At 41.1% G+C, this 20,511-nt stretch overlaps 1 protein-coding gene across 3 annotated transcripts; it reads right to left on the reverse strand.

Moving 5' to 3' along the window:
* Positions 1-8,202: 8,202 nt before the first annotated feature.
* Zfp37 (ZFP37 zinc finger protein) lies at positions 8,203-19,653 on the reverse strand. 3 transcript variants are annotated; one of them, XM_051187882.1, is made up of 4 exons: positions 19,359-19,653; positions 16,123-16,207; positions 15,687-15,818; positions 8,203-11,154 (listed from the first exon to the last, which is right to left on the reverse strand). In XM_051187882.1, the coding sequence occupies exons 1-4, from the start codon at positions 19,485-19,487 to the stop codon at positions 9,608-9,610; spliced, it is 1,893 nt and encodes a 630-aa protein (XP_051043839.1). In that variant the 5' UTR covers positions 19,488-19,653; the 3' UTR covers positions 8,203-9,607. The 3 variants fall into 3 exon arrangements, with proteins under 3 accessions (XP_051043839.1, XP_051043840.1, XP_051043841.1); XM_051187883.1 differs by having other exon boundaries at positions 8,204-11,154; positions 16,123-16,204; XM_051187884.1 differs by lacking the exon at positions 19,359-19,653 and having other exon boundaries at positions 8,204-11,154; positions 15,687-15,821; positions 16,123-16,142.
* Positions 19,654-20,511: the final 858 nt, after the last annotated feature.

Here is a 20,511-nt window from a genome sequence, read left to right on the forward strand (position 1 = left end):
AATTTGTGCCTCTTTTGTTCCCGTGGGACTAGTTGTAAAGTAGCCCCTTTCTAATTTGGTTGACTCTCATTTCTTAGCCTACTTACTTCTTTACCAGTATGTTTCAGAATGTGAACATTTAATATTTTAAATTAAAAAATTTTCTATTCTCTTTCATTTTTGCTTTAGTCTTTATATTCTTCATTCTGCTAATTTTGTGTTTAGTTTTGTTTTTTGTGTGTGTGTGTGTTTTTTTTTTTTTTTTGGTAGTTCCTGGAAGGTGTAAGAATTTGGTTGTTTTTTTTTTGGGGGGGGTGGGGGACAGGGTTTCTCTGTGTAACCATTGCTGTCTTGGAACTTGCTTTGAAGATTAGGCTGTCCTAGAACTAGAGGTCTACCTGCCTTTTCCTCCCAAATGCTGGGATTAAAGGCATGCATCACCATGCCTGGTAAGACATGTAATTTTTGATGTCCTGTTTTCATTTTATTGCCTTGAAGCATTTTCTAACTTACTTTTGAACTTCTCCTTGTAACCTACAGTTGTGTACATGTACTGTCTCAGGGTTTCTATTGATATAAAGAAGAGACACCATGACAGGGCAATTCTTATAAAGGAAAACATTAATTGGGGCTGGCTTATAGTTTCAGAGGTTTAGATCATTGTCATCATGATGGGGAGCATGGCAGGATGCAGGTTGACATGATATTGAAGAGGTAGCTGAGACTTCTACATCTGGATTGGCAGAAAGTAGGAAGAAACTATGAGTTGCTAGCCCTGGATTGAGTTTCTGACCTCAAATCTCACCACCACCACCCCCTACACCCCCCACCCCCGTGATACACTTTCTTCAACAAAGACACACCTACTCCAACAAGGCCATACCTCCTAATAGGGCAACTTCCTATGGACCTATGGGGGCCATTTTTATTCAGACCACCACATGTGCCTTATTTAATTTCCAGTAATTGCGCACATACACTCTTCCCACTACTTCAAGATCTTAATACTTAATGACGGTTGTCTTCTTCAAGGCTCTACCTTTTTTAAGTGATACTAACCCATGATCCTGAGGCTCAGAATCTGTTACAAAGACACCCTCATGAATCCTAAACCAGTCACAGACCCTCTAAATCTAAGCAATGAGCTTATTAGTATCAAAAAGGCTCTGTGGCCCCACAGACATGCCCAGTCTCTAGTAAAACATGGCATTCCCAAACTCTAGATAGTGGTGGGCATCTCTTCTGAAACCCTACTTCTCAATTTTGACTTTTTTCATCACTCAACTAGATGCTTTGTACTCACCCTTTATTTTCTTACAGCTGCCCACATGGTGTTTAGGAGTGATTCAATACTACTAACATGAGATCTCAACCTGTTGTATGTATAAATGGAAACTAACATGGCTGCTTCCACTGAACTGATGTTTTTCCATTGACTTAGTGGCTGCACATGAATCTACTGATATTTTGATTACAATCTTTTGCCCTGGGCCCACAGTCAGTGCACTCCTGGCCACTGAGGCTGCAGCAGGGAGGCACTTCCAGTCCTGTAGGTTTAAATTAACTCTCTATTGTTCTATTTACCATAAAAAGACTCAGAAGTCAGATGTGGGGGTGAAAACATGCTAGCTCAGAGAGGCTAAGAAGCAAACAGCTGACCTTTTATGATTGGAAACCTAGCAAGAGACACATCTCTCTACTTGTCCCTAAAAGTTTGATTGTTATCTTAATCATCCTAAACAGTTTGTAAGAATATCTTTCAAGGACTAGAACTTTACATTACAATCTTTTGGGAAGGAGGTTCAAGACAGAGTTTCTGTGTGTAGCTCTGGCTGTCCTGGAACTTGCTCTGTAGACTAGGCTGACCTTGAACTGAGAGATCCACCTGCTTCTGCCTCTCAAATGCTGGGATTAAAGGTGCGTGGCACTACACCCAATTTACATTACAATTTTAAATGAGCTACAAAGATACAGTATCTTAAGCAAGAGTAGAAACATTTACAGTACGTAATAGCAAGAATAACCTTTCTTTCATACACACAAAAAATGCCAATGTAAAATATTTGAACTAGTAGTTGCATTTTAGTTTTAAAGTTGATTCAATAATCTACTCTTTCATCCTATTATTTCCATATTCCATTTTTTTAATCTTTTCAGAGAAAGACCCCTAAATCTAACTTCCTTTGCTTAGTTTTCTCTCTGAAGGGACCAATCACAGCTTGCAACCAACAACCCCCCAAATGATGATAAACATCAATAATCTATGGAATGACCAAAAAAAAAAAAAAAAAAAAAAAAAAAACCCACCTATTCCACCTCTTGGGAATGTGGGTGTTGTGTTCTTAAAATCACTTCCTATTGTCTTGGGTTGACAGCATCTTTAGGGGACCCTGAAGAAACCTGAATAATAGTCAAGTCTTAGTAGAGTCTCTGAGTGATGGGAAAATGCAGGGCTTAACTGAAGTCCTATTTGGAATATCTGGAGTAGTCTGTGAGGCTTGGCCATCTTAGCTAGCCACCATGAAGTTGTTCTAGATGCAGAATCTGAAGAAACTACAACAGAGGCATTCTGACACTGGATTACCTGGGCTACTTGTCTTCACTGATGTATGGCCCTTTTGTTCTGAAAATATACAAACTTTTAAAGATAACATACATATCTATATTAACACAAGTATAGAATAGGAGATATATTAAAATCAGCTAAAGATGGTTTTCTGGTCTGTGTTTGAGCAGGTAAAAGGCATTTGTCTACTCCATAAATTCATTTGGACTGCATAACTAAACTATAATATAAATCCCCATCCATGCCATATGAAAGGATGGCATGTAATAAATACTCATGGGGATTCTATAGTCAAGATTTATCATGCCTTGTTCAGTCCTAGAGCTCTTTCCATAGTAGAGGGATCAGCATATATGTCACCCGTCTTGTAGCTTTTCTTTCTTTTGTTATGTCTGTAGTCAAGATTTTTAGGAGGTCTTTATTAATTTTGAAGGAAGATTTGTTTCCTGTGGAAACAAATTCAACACATTTTTTGACTTCCATTCTGAAGTTAAGACCTCCTTAAAATATATAGGTTGTTTTACTTTAGTAGTTTCCATAATTCAATGTCTCTCAGCAGCTATTGCTGTTTGCTCATTAGCAGTTAAAAGATTTAAAGTTAATAAAGCAGTGTATAGAATCTTGTGTCATTATATTTCCCATCCACATTTGGCTTACTTTTTAATATTACTTTACTCCTTCTTTAAAGATTTTATTTTATGATTTTTAAACTATTTTTTTTCAATGACTGCCCATAGTCATTTTCTTTTCTTTCTTCACCATCTAGGCATATTTTCAAGCATATTATACCTGTTCATAGCTTTTCTTGGTCTATACCTGACTTTCTACTCATCTGTAGCCTTCTCTGTGTGAGCCAACCCTTAAGCTGCTAGGCCCTCTGCTCATTAGCTCAGCCTAACTCATGGCACTGGTTGCTGGCTTCCCAACTCTGGGAATTTGTTGTGTCCTCCTCATGGCAGCTATCTGTATGCTGACTGCTCAAGTGTACAACCTCATAAGTGCTGGCCTCTTAAAGGAACCACACCTCTGTACATCATAAGCACTGGACCTACTTGAGTGATGGTGGTTACTAAGAAGCATGCTGAGTCCATGTCAGGCTTTCTTAGGCCTTCTGTGAATATCCATGGCTTCCTGTGCAACAAATGAAGCATTTCATTCTTGTCAGAATTTTGTTGGCTTGCCAGATCCTCTCCACTACAAACTGACACAGAGACTTGTTATTAATTATAATTAGCTTAGGCTTGCTCCCAAGTAGCTTTTATTAACTCCTTTATATGAATCTGCTTTCTGCCACATGGCTGTTTACTTCTCTTCTCTGTATACCCGGTGCCTCTGAGTCTGACTGGAAAATCCCTCATGCCTCAGATTCTTTCCAAGTTCCCCTCTCTCCCCAGAAGTCCTGAATGTCTCACCTGCCCAGCTATTGACCAGTCAGCTCTTTAATAAACAATCACAAGGTGCCTTAGTAAGAGACACATTTTCTCAATGCACTAAAAGATTGTTCCACAACTCTGAATGGAAAGTGGGCTTGGTAGGTAGCCCCATTTTTCAAGCAGGCTGTAAGCAGACAGAAGAGATTCTTATGTGTAGGAAGATGCAAACTAGAATGTGAGAGCTTCCAAAAATATGTCTGGGGAGAACACAGGAGAAAAGATGGAACCTCGAAGAGAATGGGTATTTGGGGATGGAGTTATGGTTTTTATTTAACCAAGGTGAGTACAAAATGGTAAGTAACCTGGGGTAGGAAGCACAGATGAGGCAGGAGACCATGCCCCATGAAAGCTTCCTTTGTTTATATTCACACCCCACCTAAAGAACCAATGACCCACCAAGATAACGATGCCACCAAAGTCCAGTTGGGAAGCCAACCGGTTTCTTTGGGGTCCTTACCCATGTGTGGGTAAGAGGTTACCTACAAGAGCATGGATGATCTGAAGGCAGCTCTTTAGTGAAAGCCCAGCACAGGATGGGTCACAGATTCGTGGAGCTCAAGCTGCAGTCACCAACAGGTGAGAGAGTTCTGTTACCTCAGCAGTCATTGCTGCTTTTATAACCGTGGGGAGGGTGGAGGCTTGTATATCTTGTTTCAAGGATTTCCTGAGACTTGTGAGTTGTTTGCATCCTAAATCTTTTTTAAAAAACTATTTTTGTGCCTTCCTTTTCCTCTTCCGGGGACGGTGCTTACAGGTGCTCAAAATGGTCCAGCGTTTGACATACCGGAGTAGGCTTTCCTACAATAGAGCCTCTCACAAAACTAGGCTGTCTCGAACCCTTGGCAACAGGATTGTTTACCTTTATACCAAGAAGGTTGGGAAAGCACCTAAATCTGCATGCAGTGTGTGCCCAGGCAGATTCGAGGGGTTTGTGCTGTCAGACCGAAAGTCCTCATGAGACTGTCTAAGACAAAGAAGCACGTCAGCAGGGCCTACGGCGGTTCCATGTGCGCCAAGTGTGTCTGTGACAGGATCAAGCAGGCTTTTCTTATTGAGGAGCAGAAAATTGTTGTGAAAGTGTTGAAGGCACAAGCACAGAGTCAGAAAGCAAAATAAATCATGCAGCTTTAAAAAAAAAAACAAAACTATTTGTGTGTGTGTGGGTTTTCTCCTTTGCACAGTGGCTGTGCCCTAATCAACTGCTATTTCAGGCAGAAATTATGACTCTGAAGTTACCAGCCTGCTTCTCTGGCAGTGGCCTGGCTGTTCAGGCTGCAGCCTGGTTGGAATTCTGTTCCCACAGGCCCTGGCTCTTGTTGCTGCTAAAGGTAGCTTTAACTAAATTTCTATTGTTCTATTTATAAATAAGATTCAAGATTCAAAGGCTGTTTGGACACCTGCTAGCTTAGAAAGGTTGAATAGCAACTAACTTAACATTCTCCTCTGCTTGTGTCTCCCCAAAAGCCCATCCTTCTGCTCAACAAAAACAAACACACAAACAAAGCCACACCACTCAAAATCCCTCCCTACTACTTGTGGGCATCTCTCTATCTCTCCCAGATGCCCCCTGATGATCGACCAGGTGCTAACTCAGCCTCCTGACCCAGGGTTAAATTTATGTAATTATTGCACATGCTAACTCAGGGTTCACAGTGTGGTTGAATATCCCAAACAATGGGTGTTTTGTCTGCATTTATATCTGTGCACCATCTGTGTCTGGTTCCCATGGAGGCCAGAGGAGGCCATTGGATCCCCTGGAATAAGAGTTGCAGTTGTACCCTGCCACGTGAGTTCTTGGAATTAAATCCAGGTCCTCTGGAAGAGAATCCTGTGCTCTTTAGCACAGAGCCACCTCTCCGTGCCCTACATCCTAAGCTTTAAAGAGCTCTTCTTTAGGAGTCCCGGAGTCTGTTCTTTAGAACACTAAATGGAAGTTTGGAGAACACTGTTACACAACAAAGATATAAGCAAGCACAGTGTGCAATGGTCTCATGCATCAGGACCCCCTTCAGCTCATATCTGCAGTTACATAAGAATTCTGACAATGAACTGTAGGGACAGAAATGTGGAGTTCTCTGATGGAGGAGCTGGCCTTGGTGTGAGTATAAACTGAAGATGAATGGGAGCTGCAGTTTGGCCTCCCATCATGGATGCTTCAGAATGACAGTGTCTAGGGAGAACCCAGGTCCAGAGCTCCAGGACACACCTGACCATACCCTCTGTGTCACAAGAGACGTGGCCCCAGGCTGGAATGTACATGTGTTAGGCTCATGAACAGGATGCAAATCACCTGCCACAGGAAAATGAAAAGTAAGTTCTGGAATTTCTGCATTAATCTGTGGTGGGGCCCTAGAATTTGTACTTAAAAAGTTAGTGTCCTACTAAATCCTTCAGGCAATTGTGATGAACAAAGTTTGTATATTCTTGGTTGAGACTTTTTTCACTGCTCATATTGTGTGTGTGTGTGTGTGTGTGTGTGTGTGTGTGTGTGTGTGTGTGTATGTGTGTAGATGCACTTGCCCATACATAGGTTAGTGCAGGCCAAATGGTGATGTCAGGTGTTTTCCTCTGGTTCTCAACTGCATGTGTTTGATACAGTGTCTCTCATTGAACCTGGAGATGACTGGACAACATGCCACTGCACTCCCATACTTGTTTACAGACACATGCCCATCTTTCTGGCTTTCATGTAGCTGCTGGGGATCCAGACTCAGATCCTCATTGAGCCCCATTGCTCTGTAACCACCCCTCGGCCCTGACATCTAGTTCTTTCAGACATTCTAAAATTCACCAATGATAATATTTACTACATAAAAATCTAAGTACTAATGTCTACTGTTCAGGTATCCCCAAATTTATGATTATCTTTTGTATGGCACAATTGAAGATTCTTCAAAAAGACATAAAATAAAAGCAGAGGCATAACCTACAACTGCTTTATTCTTCTAAAAGATGAAGGCATTTCTAGTTCCGTGCATAGTGCTAGACTTCCATTTGGTAAGAAAAGAAATTAACCAATGCAAACAAAATTCACATTGCATTTTCTTCACCCAAGAGTGAGTCAGTTATTTGGAAATAGGGGCACAATATCCTTGAGATGATCTTCTAACACAAACATGTACATGCACACACACACACACACAATTTGTTTTGTTCATATTTATATTGTTTTCTGAAATGAGGGAGTTAGGAAGGCAATAACAAGAATGAAGGATGGGCAGAGAGCGTTCAGTCACCCATTTGTATGGGGGCTATTATTAAGCTACACTACTGTGCAGATAAAATTTTCACTGAGAATTGAATAGGACTAGACAAGTTCTAATGACTGGGACATGACTCTTTTGACATAGGACTTAGTGAATATGCTGTTAGAATATAAACGTTAACATACAGTCAAATATTTTCTTTGGGGAGAACGGAGTGAGAGGGGGTCTGGATTTTTTTCAGCTTGCTGCAATGTCGTGATCCTCTTGATTCAGCTCCCTAAGTGCTAGGATTGTGAGTGTGTGAGGGAACATCAGTTGAGAAAATGCACCAATTAGAAAGGCCCACGAGAAAGCCTGAGCTGCATTTTCTTGATTGATGTGACAGTTCCCAGTTCACTGTGGAATGTGTGACCCTGGGCTGGTGGTCCTATGTATAATAGAGCAGGCTGAGCAAGCTATGAGAAGCAAGCCAGTAAGCAGTACTACCCCATGGCCTCTGCCTCAGTTATCGCCTGTGGGTCCCTGTCTTCAGTTCCTGCCCTACTTTCCCGGATGTTGGACTATGAGCTGTAAGATGAACTAAAACCTTTATCCCCATGTTGCTTTTAATCCTGGTGTTTGATCTCAGCAGTAGACCCTAGCTAGTGGAGCACACAAGGCCAGACAGGTCTCTTGAAAAAGTCAGTCTGATGCACAGCACCTTCTGGAATGCATGCTTGACAAGCATTATGAAGCAGACCCTGGGAGAAGTAGAGTATGTAAACCAGAAACAATATTTCCTCACTGGGCAAGAAGAGGGTATGGAGACATTTGTTGCAATACAGTTGAAATCCCTGATTAAGGCATTTGTCTGAATATGAAATAAAATGGGATGATGGTTCCAAATACCACTTTCATTTATCTGCAAACAGAATTCATCTCCAGTTTAGTAGCAACAAAGATAAATAAAGTATTGTTACAGTTGTGAATCATTATGTTAACAAAATCTTTGTTTAATAGGAAAATCTTTGCAAATTCAATATCAAGGTTTAGTGCCATATACCTCAAATTCATTGTACATAAATGGGCATAAAAATCTCATGTTACTTTGTCAAACAATACTGTTGGAGAGACTCAGCTGTATTTATAAACTGTGTTCATTTGTGCATATAAAAGTATTTTAATATATATTTCAATAAGACACATGTACATGATAAGAATGCCAGACCTTGATCCTGTACTTCTGGGTTCAGTGCTAAACACTAAAATTTCCTCTAGATTAAAAAAACACAAGTCTATTCATATACAAATATATGAGTATGTACACAGAGAGGCAGAAAAAGACAGGCAAACACACACACTCTGTTCACAATGACAACATACTATATACAGTGTCCAACAATCCACTTTTCTTTCTATATTTCACAATCTAACTTGAGTATCATCCTCTACCAGCACATTTTTTTTTCAGTTTTTCTTAAGAACATCTAGACAAAACCCCTTAAAATTTTCTATTTGATCCTTTAATTCACAGCACTTGGGAGGCAGAGATGGGCACATCTCTGTTAGTTCAAGGCCATTCTGGTCTACATAGCAAGTTCCTGGCTAGCCAGGGCTACACAGTGAGATGCTGTCTCAAAAACCCAGAAAGTTTTCTACTGATTTAGAGCTAACACAAACACTAACAAAGAAAACAGGACAATACCATAGGGGATGACTACTCTTTTACACAAGGCAGTAAGTATGCAATAAGCATAAACACAGATTAAATATTGACTGTTTTGCTCAAGTACACAACACCCAAATGCTTAATGAATTGTTGGCAGATTTTATTGTTCATTTGTTGCTGTAATAATATTATCCCACAGTGTGTGTGTGTGTGTGTGTGTGTGTGTGTGTGTGTGTGTGTGTGTGTGTTGTCATGTGTGTGGGTGCACATGTGCAGGCCAAATGTCAACCTTGAGTATTGTTCCTCTGGAGCCCTGTGCCTTGTTTTAAAAGAGTTTCTCCCTGTGACACAGGGCTTGCAGATTAGGCTAGTGCAGCTGGTCAGCTAGTCTCAGGGACTCTCCTGTCTCAACTTCCCCACCACATCTAGCTTTTTACATGGATCTTATGGATGGAATTCAGGTCCTTACACTTGCTTAGGAAGAATTTTACTGATTTAGCTATCTCCCCAGGTCCTTATCCACAACTTTTAAAGTTTCACATTTTGTTCTAAATGTGGAGATAATTTATAACAACTGTAAAATACAGTATTTTTGTAAAGGTTTAGGATCAGGCTTAAGTTTTATTACCATCCATCACTCTTATGTAAAGATCCATATTCAAATTCTCTCATATATAAGGAATGGTTTCCTAAAAAGATTTTCTAACTTCATCAAGTCGAGAACATCTTTTAAAGTTAAACAAGACCAAAGCAGTTGGTTGTGAGATTTCCTACATTAATTTTCCCCATGAGACTGCTCTTCGGAGTGAACTTTCATATGTTTGGTAAGAGAGGCATTCTGCTTGAAGGCTTTGCCACATTCGTTACACTCATAGGGTTTCTCTCCAGTGTGGGATCTCTGATGTATAACAAGTTGTGATTTTGCACTGAAGGCTTTCCCGCATTCATAACATTCAAAGGGTTTCTCCCCGGTGTGAGTTCTCTGATGGACAATGAGGTGTGACTTTTGACTAAAGGCTTTCCCACACTCAGCACATTCATAGGGTTTCTCCCCGGTGTGAACTCTCTGGTGTTGGGTCAGGCCTTCGATTTGCTTGAAGGCTTTCCCACATTGATTGCATTCAAAGGGACAGTCGCCTGTGTGAGTCCTCATATGGTAAGTGAGAGATGAACTGTGTCCAAAGGCTTTCCCACACTCATCACATTTATAAGGTTTCTCCTTTGTATGAGTCCTTTGATGTATAACCAGGTGTGACTTTTTGCTAAAAGTCTTCCCACATTCAGTACATTCAAATGGTTTCTCACCAGTATGAATTCGCATGTGTTTAGTCAGGGATGAACTGTACTTGAAAGCTTTGCCACATTCATTACACTCATATGGTATTTCACCTGTGTGCGTTCTCACATGTTCAGTAAGAGATGAATTATACCTAAAGGATTTGCCACATTCCTTACACTCATAAGGCTTTTCGCCTGTGTGAGATCTTACATGTTGCATAAGGTTTGAGCTGTGTCTAAAGGTCTTCCCACACTCATTACATTCATAGGGCTTTTCTCCAGTATGAATTCTTAGATGGTCAGTGAGGGCGTGTTTATGACCATGAGCTTTGCCACACTGGGCACACTCATATGGTTTTTCTCCGGTGTGAGTTCTCTGATGTACGACAAGGTGGGACTTCTGGCTAAAAGCTATCCCACACTCATTACATTCATATGGTTTCTCCCCGGTATGAGTTCTTTGATGGTCAATGAGTCCTTGTTTATGGCTGAGGACCTTCCCACACTGATTGCATTCATAGGGTTTTCCAGAAGCTGGAGATTTGTCAGGCTTAGTAGATGAACTACGGCTAGATGATTTCTGTTTCTGTCCAGACCAGCTTTTGTCTTCTTTAGCATGGGATGAGTTTTGATGGTACACTTTCTCGTATCTCTTGCCAGTTTGATATTTGTCACTTTTACCATGTGAGTTTTTGTTGGGTATTTTCTCACATTTCTTTCTAGCTAGAATGTCTTTCTTTGTATCAGATATGGTATGGCTCAATGATTTCCTATATTCTTTCGCTGAATCAGGTTTCTTTTTTGTGAAGTTTTTAATCTCACCAGTAAAGTCTAAATTCTGCTTCAAGTTCTTTGCATGTGAATCGGATTTCAGAAGCTTCTTTTTTGAAGGAAAATGTTTTGTACTGACCGTTTTTTCTTCCAACAAACCACACTCACTGCTTTTGTTGCTGGCTGAACTTTCCTTCTCAAATGTAGTTTCCTTAATGCGTTTGCCTTGAGATTTCTGCTTTTCCTCTATCTTCTCATCATCTTGTTGAACTTCTAAAATAGAATTTAATGAGACATTCTTGTAAATTTTTGCACTCCCACTGACATTCTTTTAAGTTTCATAAAGAGATGCCTTTTAGGGGTTGAATACTTACTCAAGTATAAGATGCCAATGTGAAATAAGCATCAAGAATGAATGTCCCTATCTGCTTGAGAGGGAGGAAGTAGCAGTAAAACCAGGGGAAAGTAAACTGATAGTATTCATTAGGAAAAGATTATCCGGGTGGTGGTGGCACACACCTTTAATCCTTGAACTTGGAAGGCAGAGGCAGGTCAATCAATGTGAGTTGGGGCCAGCCTGGTATATAGAGTGAGTTCCAGGACAGGGTTATTACACAGAGAAACCCGGCCCCCCAAAAAATAACAAAACAACAACAATAACAACAAAAGAAATAGGATCTTGTAACCTGGGATAGAAGGTGGACTAGACATAGGAGCACTGAACAAGGAATTCATTAAGTTAAAATATGTCATGCCTACTAATCCCAATACTCAGGAGGATTTTCACAAGTTTTCTGTCAGCCTGGGCTACATAGCAAGGCATTACTAGTCTTCCCCTTGTGATTAAATTTAAGATGACATAATGCAAGTACTATGAAAGCCACACTTATCCTATGTAATAAAGAGCTCTTCAATACAAAGAATGAAGCTTTCACACACAGAAAGAAGTAGAAATGTAGGATTGTTTGTCCTCAAGAGCATAGTGTACAAAATTTCAATTCCTGTGACCTCCAAGTTGCCAGTTCTTGTTCCTAGTGGAGTCTGGCTAAAGTCTCTGCCTTTAGATTGTAAGAGATACACATCTCTTCAACAAATCCTTCTATTTATTAAGACTAGTTAAAATAAACTAAAATAGAGAATATGTCTGCCAATGAGAACTAGGGAAGTAGTAGATGATGGAGACAATAAGCAGGGAAGGATGCCCCATCATTCCCACCCATAAGCAATGTAACAAGGACATCCCAACAACTCCATAGTTCCTCTACATTCCCCAGTGCCTTCACAAAGCCATGACATTCCTAATGGTTAGCTTGGAGAACACTTTATATTCTGGGTTTACAGTGTACAGCCGCCCATATTTCAAAGGAATCTTTGATTCCCGTCATTATTCTAACAGTCAATTATCAATTTTAAGTTTACTTACAGCCCTAAATACTTGCTAACATTCTTTCTCCTACATATTGCACAACTATGTTTAGAGGAATTTTCTTAAAACATTGGTCCTCTTCGCTAAGACTATCCTCCCATCCACACTGACACTTTAAGACTATTTCACCCACTAACTCTCTACACAGAAATGGAATAAAGAAGTCACCAGAAGAACCTCAAACATTTAAAGAGAAAAACATATGTAAGAGTGAAAAGTCACCTCAGTGATAAAGGAATTTTTATGGAGAAAATAAGGGTATCTACACTGATGGATGCAATTCTTACTGTTATGTAGGGCATTTAAGAGATTTGCTTTCTAGTGGAGTATGGTGGCATACAACTTTAATCCCAGTACTCATGGGACAGAGGCAGGTGGATCTCTGTGAGTTCCAGGCTAGCTAGGGCTACCCAACAGAAACCCATCTCCAGAGAGGGGTGGGGGCAGAGATAGGTTTGGTGGGAGTTAGATATAGTAGAGATCCCAGAGAAGTTAATTGGTGGCTGATTTTTCATTCAGGGACTCTTAAGAGATTCAGAACCCTGGGATAAAGAGATAAACAGGACCCTCCAGGTAGTATGCCAAGGTCACGGCTTTTAATACCTACTGATGATAGGGAATACAGGAACAAATATCCTTCGTGAAAGAAAGTGATCAAGACTTACACCTATCTACTTGACATGTAACACTAAAACAAACTGTGCCTGTTTGTATACATGTTCATTTGTGTATGTGTACAAAGATATATGTGCCCATGCATGTGGAAACCAGTTTGACATCAATCTATTCTTGTTTTCTTCATTTTATTTTTTTGTAGCAAGGTCTCTCCATGAACCTGGAGCTCACCAATTGGCTAGGCATGCTGGCCAGAGAGTCTCAGGCCCCTGTCTCAGCTCCTTGGTGCTAGGATTCCAGCTGTGCACTGCCAGGTGCAGTTTTTACATGAGGGTTGAGGATCTGAACTCAATTATTTCTGAGCCATTTCCCTAGCCCCATAACACACTTCTTATAGTGATGGATGGAGCTGCCACACTGATATCCACTCCCCCAAAAGACATGAATCAGGAAAAAAAAAAATTCACCATGAAAAGAATGCAAATTACAGTCCTGGTATGTAATGAGATCATACTTGGGAAGATTTGGGTGTGATAGAATAATTTGTTAAGACTGAGATCATTTTCTTTTTCTCTCCTTCCTTCCTTCCTCTTTTTATTTTTCAAGACAGGGTATCTTTGTGTAGCCCTGGATGAACTGGAATTCACTTTGTAGTCCAATCTGGCCTCTTTCTCATACAGATCTGCCTCCTCTGCCTCGAAAGTATTGAGATGAAAGGTGTATAACACTACTACCCAGAAAAATCATTTTCCTAATTTGAGACAGCAACAGAATCTGAGTTTTAAGAGAAGTCAAATGTAACTTCACAAACTTAAGCATGAAGCTCACCAGCCCCAGCAAATATGTAATGTTTATCAGTAACATATACAATGAGATTTAAAAAGTGGACACATTAAATCCTCCTGAGAACTGCACTCAGGGATAAGATAAACCTGATTTGTCAATGATAACCAAGAAAAAACAAATGGGGCTTGATAAGAGGATCATGAAATACATGCTAAAATCAGAGGACAAACACAGGGAGGATGAAGGGTGCCTCTAATTAACGAAGATGAACCTCCCTATCTGACTCCTAAAGAAAGACTTCCCTACAAACAGCTCCAATAAGAAGGTACGATACAGGCATTGGAGATGTACATTTAGAAGATGTCAACATAGAAAAACAGCTATATTTACATAATGGGTGTCTGTTTGAAAGCTATGCAATAGAGGAACAGAACATAAGGAGATATGATCTTAGGGGACCATCAGCAAAATAAGGAAAGCTTGTGAGTAAAATTGATCATTTAAAGATAAAGCAAGGATTTAAGGTTAATCAAAGCTATTGGTGTGCACCAGAGGGTAAGCATGTTGACTATATCAATCATATTAGTTACTTCCCTATTGCTGTGATAAGACACCATGACCAAGGCAATAGGTCAGTTTCAGAGAGATAAGAACCTATTACAGGCATGGAGCAGGAAGCTAAGAGCTCATATTTTGAACTGCAAGCAGGAAACAGGCCACACCTTCTAAGCCTCCCCAAACAGCACCATAAATTGGGGACCAAGCATTCAAATGCCTGAGACTATGGGGGCAGCTCATGCAAATCATCACAGGGACAAATGGACATGATTGAGTCTTATAAAACACAGGTACAAGTCAGGTGTTAGTGGTGCGTGCCTTTAGTCCCAGCATTCGGGAGGCAGAGGCAGGTGGATCTCTGTGAGTTGGAGGCCAGCCTGGTGTACAGAGCTAGTTCCAGGTCAGGCTCCAAAGCTACACAGAGAAACCCTGTCTTAGAAAAAAACAAGCAAACAAACAAACAAACAAACAAAAAAAACGAACAAACAAAACCACCAAACAACAACAAAACCCCAAAACACAGGTACAGGAAGTTTTGTAGTTAAAGGAAAGAAACAAAGCCATTAGGAGCAGGAGCATCACTCCCAGAGATGCAGAAAGAAAACTGCTCTAAGAATGTCTGAATTCATCAGGAGAAATTGTGATACATTAGGGAACTAGTGTGTGGGTAAAGGGCAGGAGGAAAATTGAGGATTCAAAGAGAGGATTTGTTTTTAAATATGGAAAACAGGAATGAGATTGGCAGGAGAGTTATAGAGCCTTTTGAAAGATAAGCAATGGGCACGAGGGCAGGGAGAGGGGCTAAGTGAAAAAATCAACTACTGCAGGCTCCGAGCCCTGATTTTCAACTTTTCCAGTAACACAGTCAAAATGGTGACAGATTGTACAATTGCTCTTTATGGAAGATCACACCCTGGGACCCCCAGTAGCATGGCATTTGAAATGCAGCATCTCTCCTGTGGAGAGGTGATGCATGTCTATCCCTCTGAACCAAGTGGCTTGCTCTGACCATTCCAAAGGGAGCTCAAGTGGAAAGCTACCACATCCAAGCAGTGATTTTAGGGTTATTAACAGGCTCTACTCACCCAAATTTTTCTTCCCCATAAAACAAGAGCTTGTCATGAGCCTCTCATGTGGACAAGTTCACAGGAAGAGGAGATATTAGAGTCTCCAAGCAAAGAAATATCCATAGTTTCAATTCTTTTTTTCCTGACAGATTCTGATATTTTTCTACTATTTCCTGGTTAAGAAAAGAAAATCTTGGACTTAATTTTTTTTTTCTTCATATTGGTGTTTAAATCTAGGTCCTTTCACATGTGAGCAGCACTGTCTACATTGAGCTGTATCCTCAGCCCTAATAAAAATTACAAATTATTCTTTGAAGAATTCCAAACTTAGTGCCAAGAAACTAAAAACTTACTTGCATTGGCTCCTGCTTTCTTGGGCCGTGCTGTTTTGTTCACACTACTTGGGTTGGGTGTTTTCGCCTCTCCCAACGATGACTCTTCTTTTTTTAACTTAGAGATCATACCTTCTTTGGGATCTTGATCTCCTACTTGTAAGAAATGGTAGAAACTGAATGTTGGACCAGCCATCTCAGAAACTGAGGCCTGGTGTTTGCACTTCAGGGTCAATAGGGATACTCATGTACCTAGACCTTCCCTTTTGAAGTCAATGGCACAAGTGTCCTTCCTAGTACTGAAAAGAAATTGAAACTCCCTGACTCACCACCACCACCACCACCACCACCAACAACAACAACAACAACAACAACATAAAATAAAATAAAAACCCAAAGACTTGAAGAAGAAGGGATTGCAGTGAACACATTCTGAGTGATGGGGAATCGTCCTTACCCATTGAGGCTGGATTGCTGCAGCTCTCTAGCATTGTATCATTGCATAAGCTCCTCTGCACAGCTTCCAGCTGCTCCCATTCCTTCTGGGTGAAAGCCACAGACACATCTTTGAATGTTATTGATTCTTATAATACTTCTGTTCAGTCTAGTACATCTTAATTCTCTGCATTCAGGAGTGATTTGAATAACAGAATTTGTTTTTTTTACCTCAACTATGCACTATTGACCACAATGTACATTTAAACATGCTTGCTTAGCATTTAAAGATAACCCCTCACCCTCACAGACAAGCAATATGTGAATCTAATATGTCACTAATCTCTACCTCACAAGCTTTCAGTCTGCATTACCCCCTCTCCCCACTTGATTTTTTGAGACAGGGTTTCTCTCCATTGCTTTGGAGCCTGTCCTGGAACTAGCTCTGTAGACCAGGCTGGACTTGAACTCACAGAGATCCACCTGCCTCTGCTTTCCGAGTGCTGGGACTAAAGGTTTGTGCCACTGGGCCAGTCTGCTGGGCCAGTCTGAATTCTTAATAACTCCCAACACTGTCATTGCCCTCCCTCCCAATTTCTGAGTCAGTACAGCTCTCTTTAAGCAACCTCAGTAATTCTAAAATGACCAACATCAACAACTGCATCACCAGACAAGGACAGGTCCTCCCAGGCACTTACCCCATGGGCTCCTCAATAATGGGCCCACAAAACACATTTGATTTCTATCTACCAGAAGTCCCCAAATCTCTAATCTGATTAATCTCCAATCACCGACACCAATAGAACTTTTTAACAGTGACCATTACAGAAACCCTAATCTCTATAATAAAACTCTAGCTCTAATTCTCCTCATCTGTTCACTTTAAATAAAATCCATCCATCTCCCGAGGATCCTGCTCCCTACAGTGATATCAAGCAGAGGCTACCTTTAATTTTTCTTCATGGCTTATGTACCTTAGGATTTATGATGGATGGAAATGATTATGGTTCAGCCATTTTTTTAACTACTTTCAGAGTCTGTTAACAGATTCACTAGCTTTTAATACATTAACCTTGTATGGCTCAGTGATTCAATAGGAAGAATGACAAAATTCAGATGTAACTATAGTCACAGCCATGGTTCATTATAGCTAAAGGACACAAAGCAAATCAGTGAATCATTAAGTGGTAAATTCAGGATGAAAAGAAACACAGCATCCAAGAGTCCTTTCCAAGCACAGTCACATAGAACATGCTTGTTTCCCCAAGAAACAAGTTCTGGCAACACATGTGAAATGTGTTGGAAAGTTCCAGCAAAGGTCCAAAGAGACTCAGTGCTGAAGAATTTTGCTAGGGATTGGGTTATATTGGAACCATCTGCTGGCATATACAAAAATTCTACACTCCAGTTCCTAAAGCCAGAGATCTAGATCTCATCCCAATGTCCATGTTGATTCACCTATCAGCTCACATTCAGATGTACTCTGAATGTGATTTCATTTTTCCAGTGTAACTCCAAATTGTCACCGTAATCTCTTGCCTTCGATTATTGAAATCAACTTCTGACCTTCTGATTCCTACTTAGCCCTGTAGTTCATGTTCCATAAAGTAACCATCTTTTTTGATCTTTTTGATATATCGATCAAATCACTTCCTTGCTTAAACCCAGTGATTGCTCATTGAAATTAGAATAAAATCCAAATCCAGCATTAGCCAATATGATCTTACATGAGCTAATACCTTCTATTACTTACTGATTTCATGTTTTTCTACTTTTCCTGTATACGTCTCTCTCTCTCTCTCTCTCTCTCTCTCTCTCTCTCTCTCTCTCTCTCTCTCTCTCTCTCTGTGCTCTGTGTGTGTGTGTGTGTGTGTTTTCCAGGCACATTAATTTTTCTTTTTTCAGTATAACAAGAACTTAATTCCTATGTTGAGGCTTTAGCAATTAGCATTCTTTCTTTTTCAAACACCCCTTGGATTTGTGCATTAGCCACAGCCTGTCATAATTTGTGTTCAAATCAACTGTCATTTCTTCCAAAGATTAACTTGAAAACTTTCACACTACTGACTCACCACATTGTCCTTTCTTAGTTCCTTCACAGCAGTTACTATTGCCTGAAAACTATCTTACTTCCACTTATATTTACATTCTTGCTGTCTCTTTCCCATTTTTAGAATTTAAGACATTAAAGACAGGCTGGCACTTTGTGATGTTACTTAGAGCACTTTCTGGCATAAAATAGGTGCTCATCTTACACTGTTCCAGTTTTCCAATCATTGACATCCAAATATTCCTCAATCACCAGCCGTCACATGCCTCCCCTATATAGAAGTTCCCAATTACCATTCTTTACAGAACAACCTATGACCTCCATTGAACTCCAGTCAGTGACCTCACAGAATCTAATCATGAAGCCTAACAACCTCACTGTGAACTCTTGACCTCAGGATCCTAGTCACAGAATCATGAAGGACTTTTAACAGTTCTTAATAATTCCTACCAAGAACCCCATCACTAATGGGACAGTCAGGACTATTGGTACCTTTTCTCCCCAAACGGCACTCTACCATCCCCATAGGCACTTCAATATAAGACTCCTCAGATTACACCAATTATCATCCTCCCATTAGCTTCCAGGCTCCCAACTACCCATCATACTACACAAAACACCAACTCTGAAAGACACTGCTGATTTGACTTCTAGAAATACCACCATCCCCGTGCCCAAGGCCCCAACCTCTGATCCCCACATATTCCAAAAGGCACAACTATCCAAATCTCAACAGTGCCCCCCCCCCCACCACAGTCCACAGCCTGTTATCCCCAGTTACCTATAATGACTGTTTCCATACAGTCTAAATTCTAATCCTTATAGGACTTACCCATCTCAGATACATCACAAAACCCTCATTTCTGATCTTGCTAGCTTTCCAGACCCAGATTCAATCGCTTTCAGTGATAGTTACAGACGTCTCCCCGCCCCCAAGCATCAATGTCTAGTCTGATGCATCAAAACACTGCTTTCTTTAAATTATAGCCATCCTCGTCTAATGCCTCTAAAACCACGGATATTATACCCGCATACCTAACACTCTATATGCCCATCATACCCTAATACCCAGATCTCTCAGAACTCCGGCCTCCCAAAAGACTACTCAACATCGACGCCACAAATTCTCAAATCTTGTCTTCAGACTCCTATCACCCTCTAATCACTGACCGCCAAACTGCCCCCAAACCCTTACGGTGGGCCCTCACCGCATCGCTGTCCGCAGGCTCGGATGCAGCCATCTCCCTCGGACTCCTGGCCTTGTCGGCTGTTCCCGCACTCCTCTGGCCCAGCGCCTCTGGCTTTGTCAGGACCTGGTTGGAGTCAGAGGCCGACATGGCGGCCACCCCGAGCGCCGCTTCAGAGGGTCCCGCGGCTTCGATGGCGGTGCCCTGCGGAGATTGCTTGTGGGCGCGGCCATCTTTGCATGGACTCTGCCGTACAGCGGAGGCGCAGGCGCCTCTGGGATCACTGTCCAGGCAAGGCGGGCTGCTGGTTACTCTAGGGTCTTAAGAGGTGGAAGATGCCCAGGCAGGAAGTGCAGAGGGAATCTGCTGCGAGCTACGTGCCCCTGAGTTGAAACCCTGGAGGTGCAGGGAGGTTTAATATAGGGAGTTCTGTTACAGAACGTGGAATTGCGTTTCCAAAGTGTTTCCCAATGGCCGTTGCCAGGGAAACCAGGGAAACAGAATGAAGAATCCTGCAGTGAAAGAAACAAGAAAAGCCGGTCTAGACTTGTAATACTAATTTATTGCTGAGACACAGGATAAGTTCTGTTTATGATTTATTAAAGCTTGCCCGAGGATTCAGAATGCAGTCAGCCACAAGCTATAGAAGCCAGGCACACACCTTTAATCCTGGCAGCCAGAAATTAGGAGGTGGTGGTACACACTTTTAATCCTAGGTTTCAGAATTAAGAGAACATGGATCTTTGTGAGCCCAAGACCACCCAGATCTATACAAGAGTGAATCAGTCTAAAAGAGAATTATAGCTCACACCTTTAATCCCAGCATCAGGGAAGTATATAAGACTTAAGCAAGTTATCAGAGGCATCCATTCTCCACCACACTGAAGATGGGAGCCTTCATTCTCCAGCCACACTGGGGAGAGGTTATAGTTTGAGACTTGGTGAAGAGCTCCTGGATCAGCCCTTTCACCCTGAGCTTGAGCTGAGAGCTAGTGGCTGGCTGCTTTGCTTTTCTGATATTCATCTTGAAGTTTGAACCCCAATGCCGGTCTCGGGTCATTTATTTATTCATGATACAGAGACATAGGATAAGTTCTTTGGGTTACTGTTATAAAAAAAGTGTCACTGAGTGAACTCAGACTCCTGAATAGAGCCCATCTTTGATGGAGTTATT

The sequence above is a fragment of the Phodopus roborovskii genome, unplaced genomic scaffold (assembly GCF_943737965.1).
Source record: "Phodopus roborovskii unplaced genomic scaffold, PHOROB, whole genome shotgun sequence".
NCBI classification, from domain to species: Eukaryota; Metazoa; Chordata; class Mammalia; order Rodentia; family Cricetidae; genus Phodopus; species Phodopus roborovskii.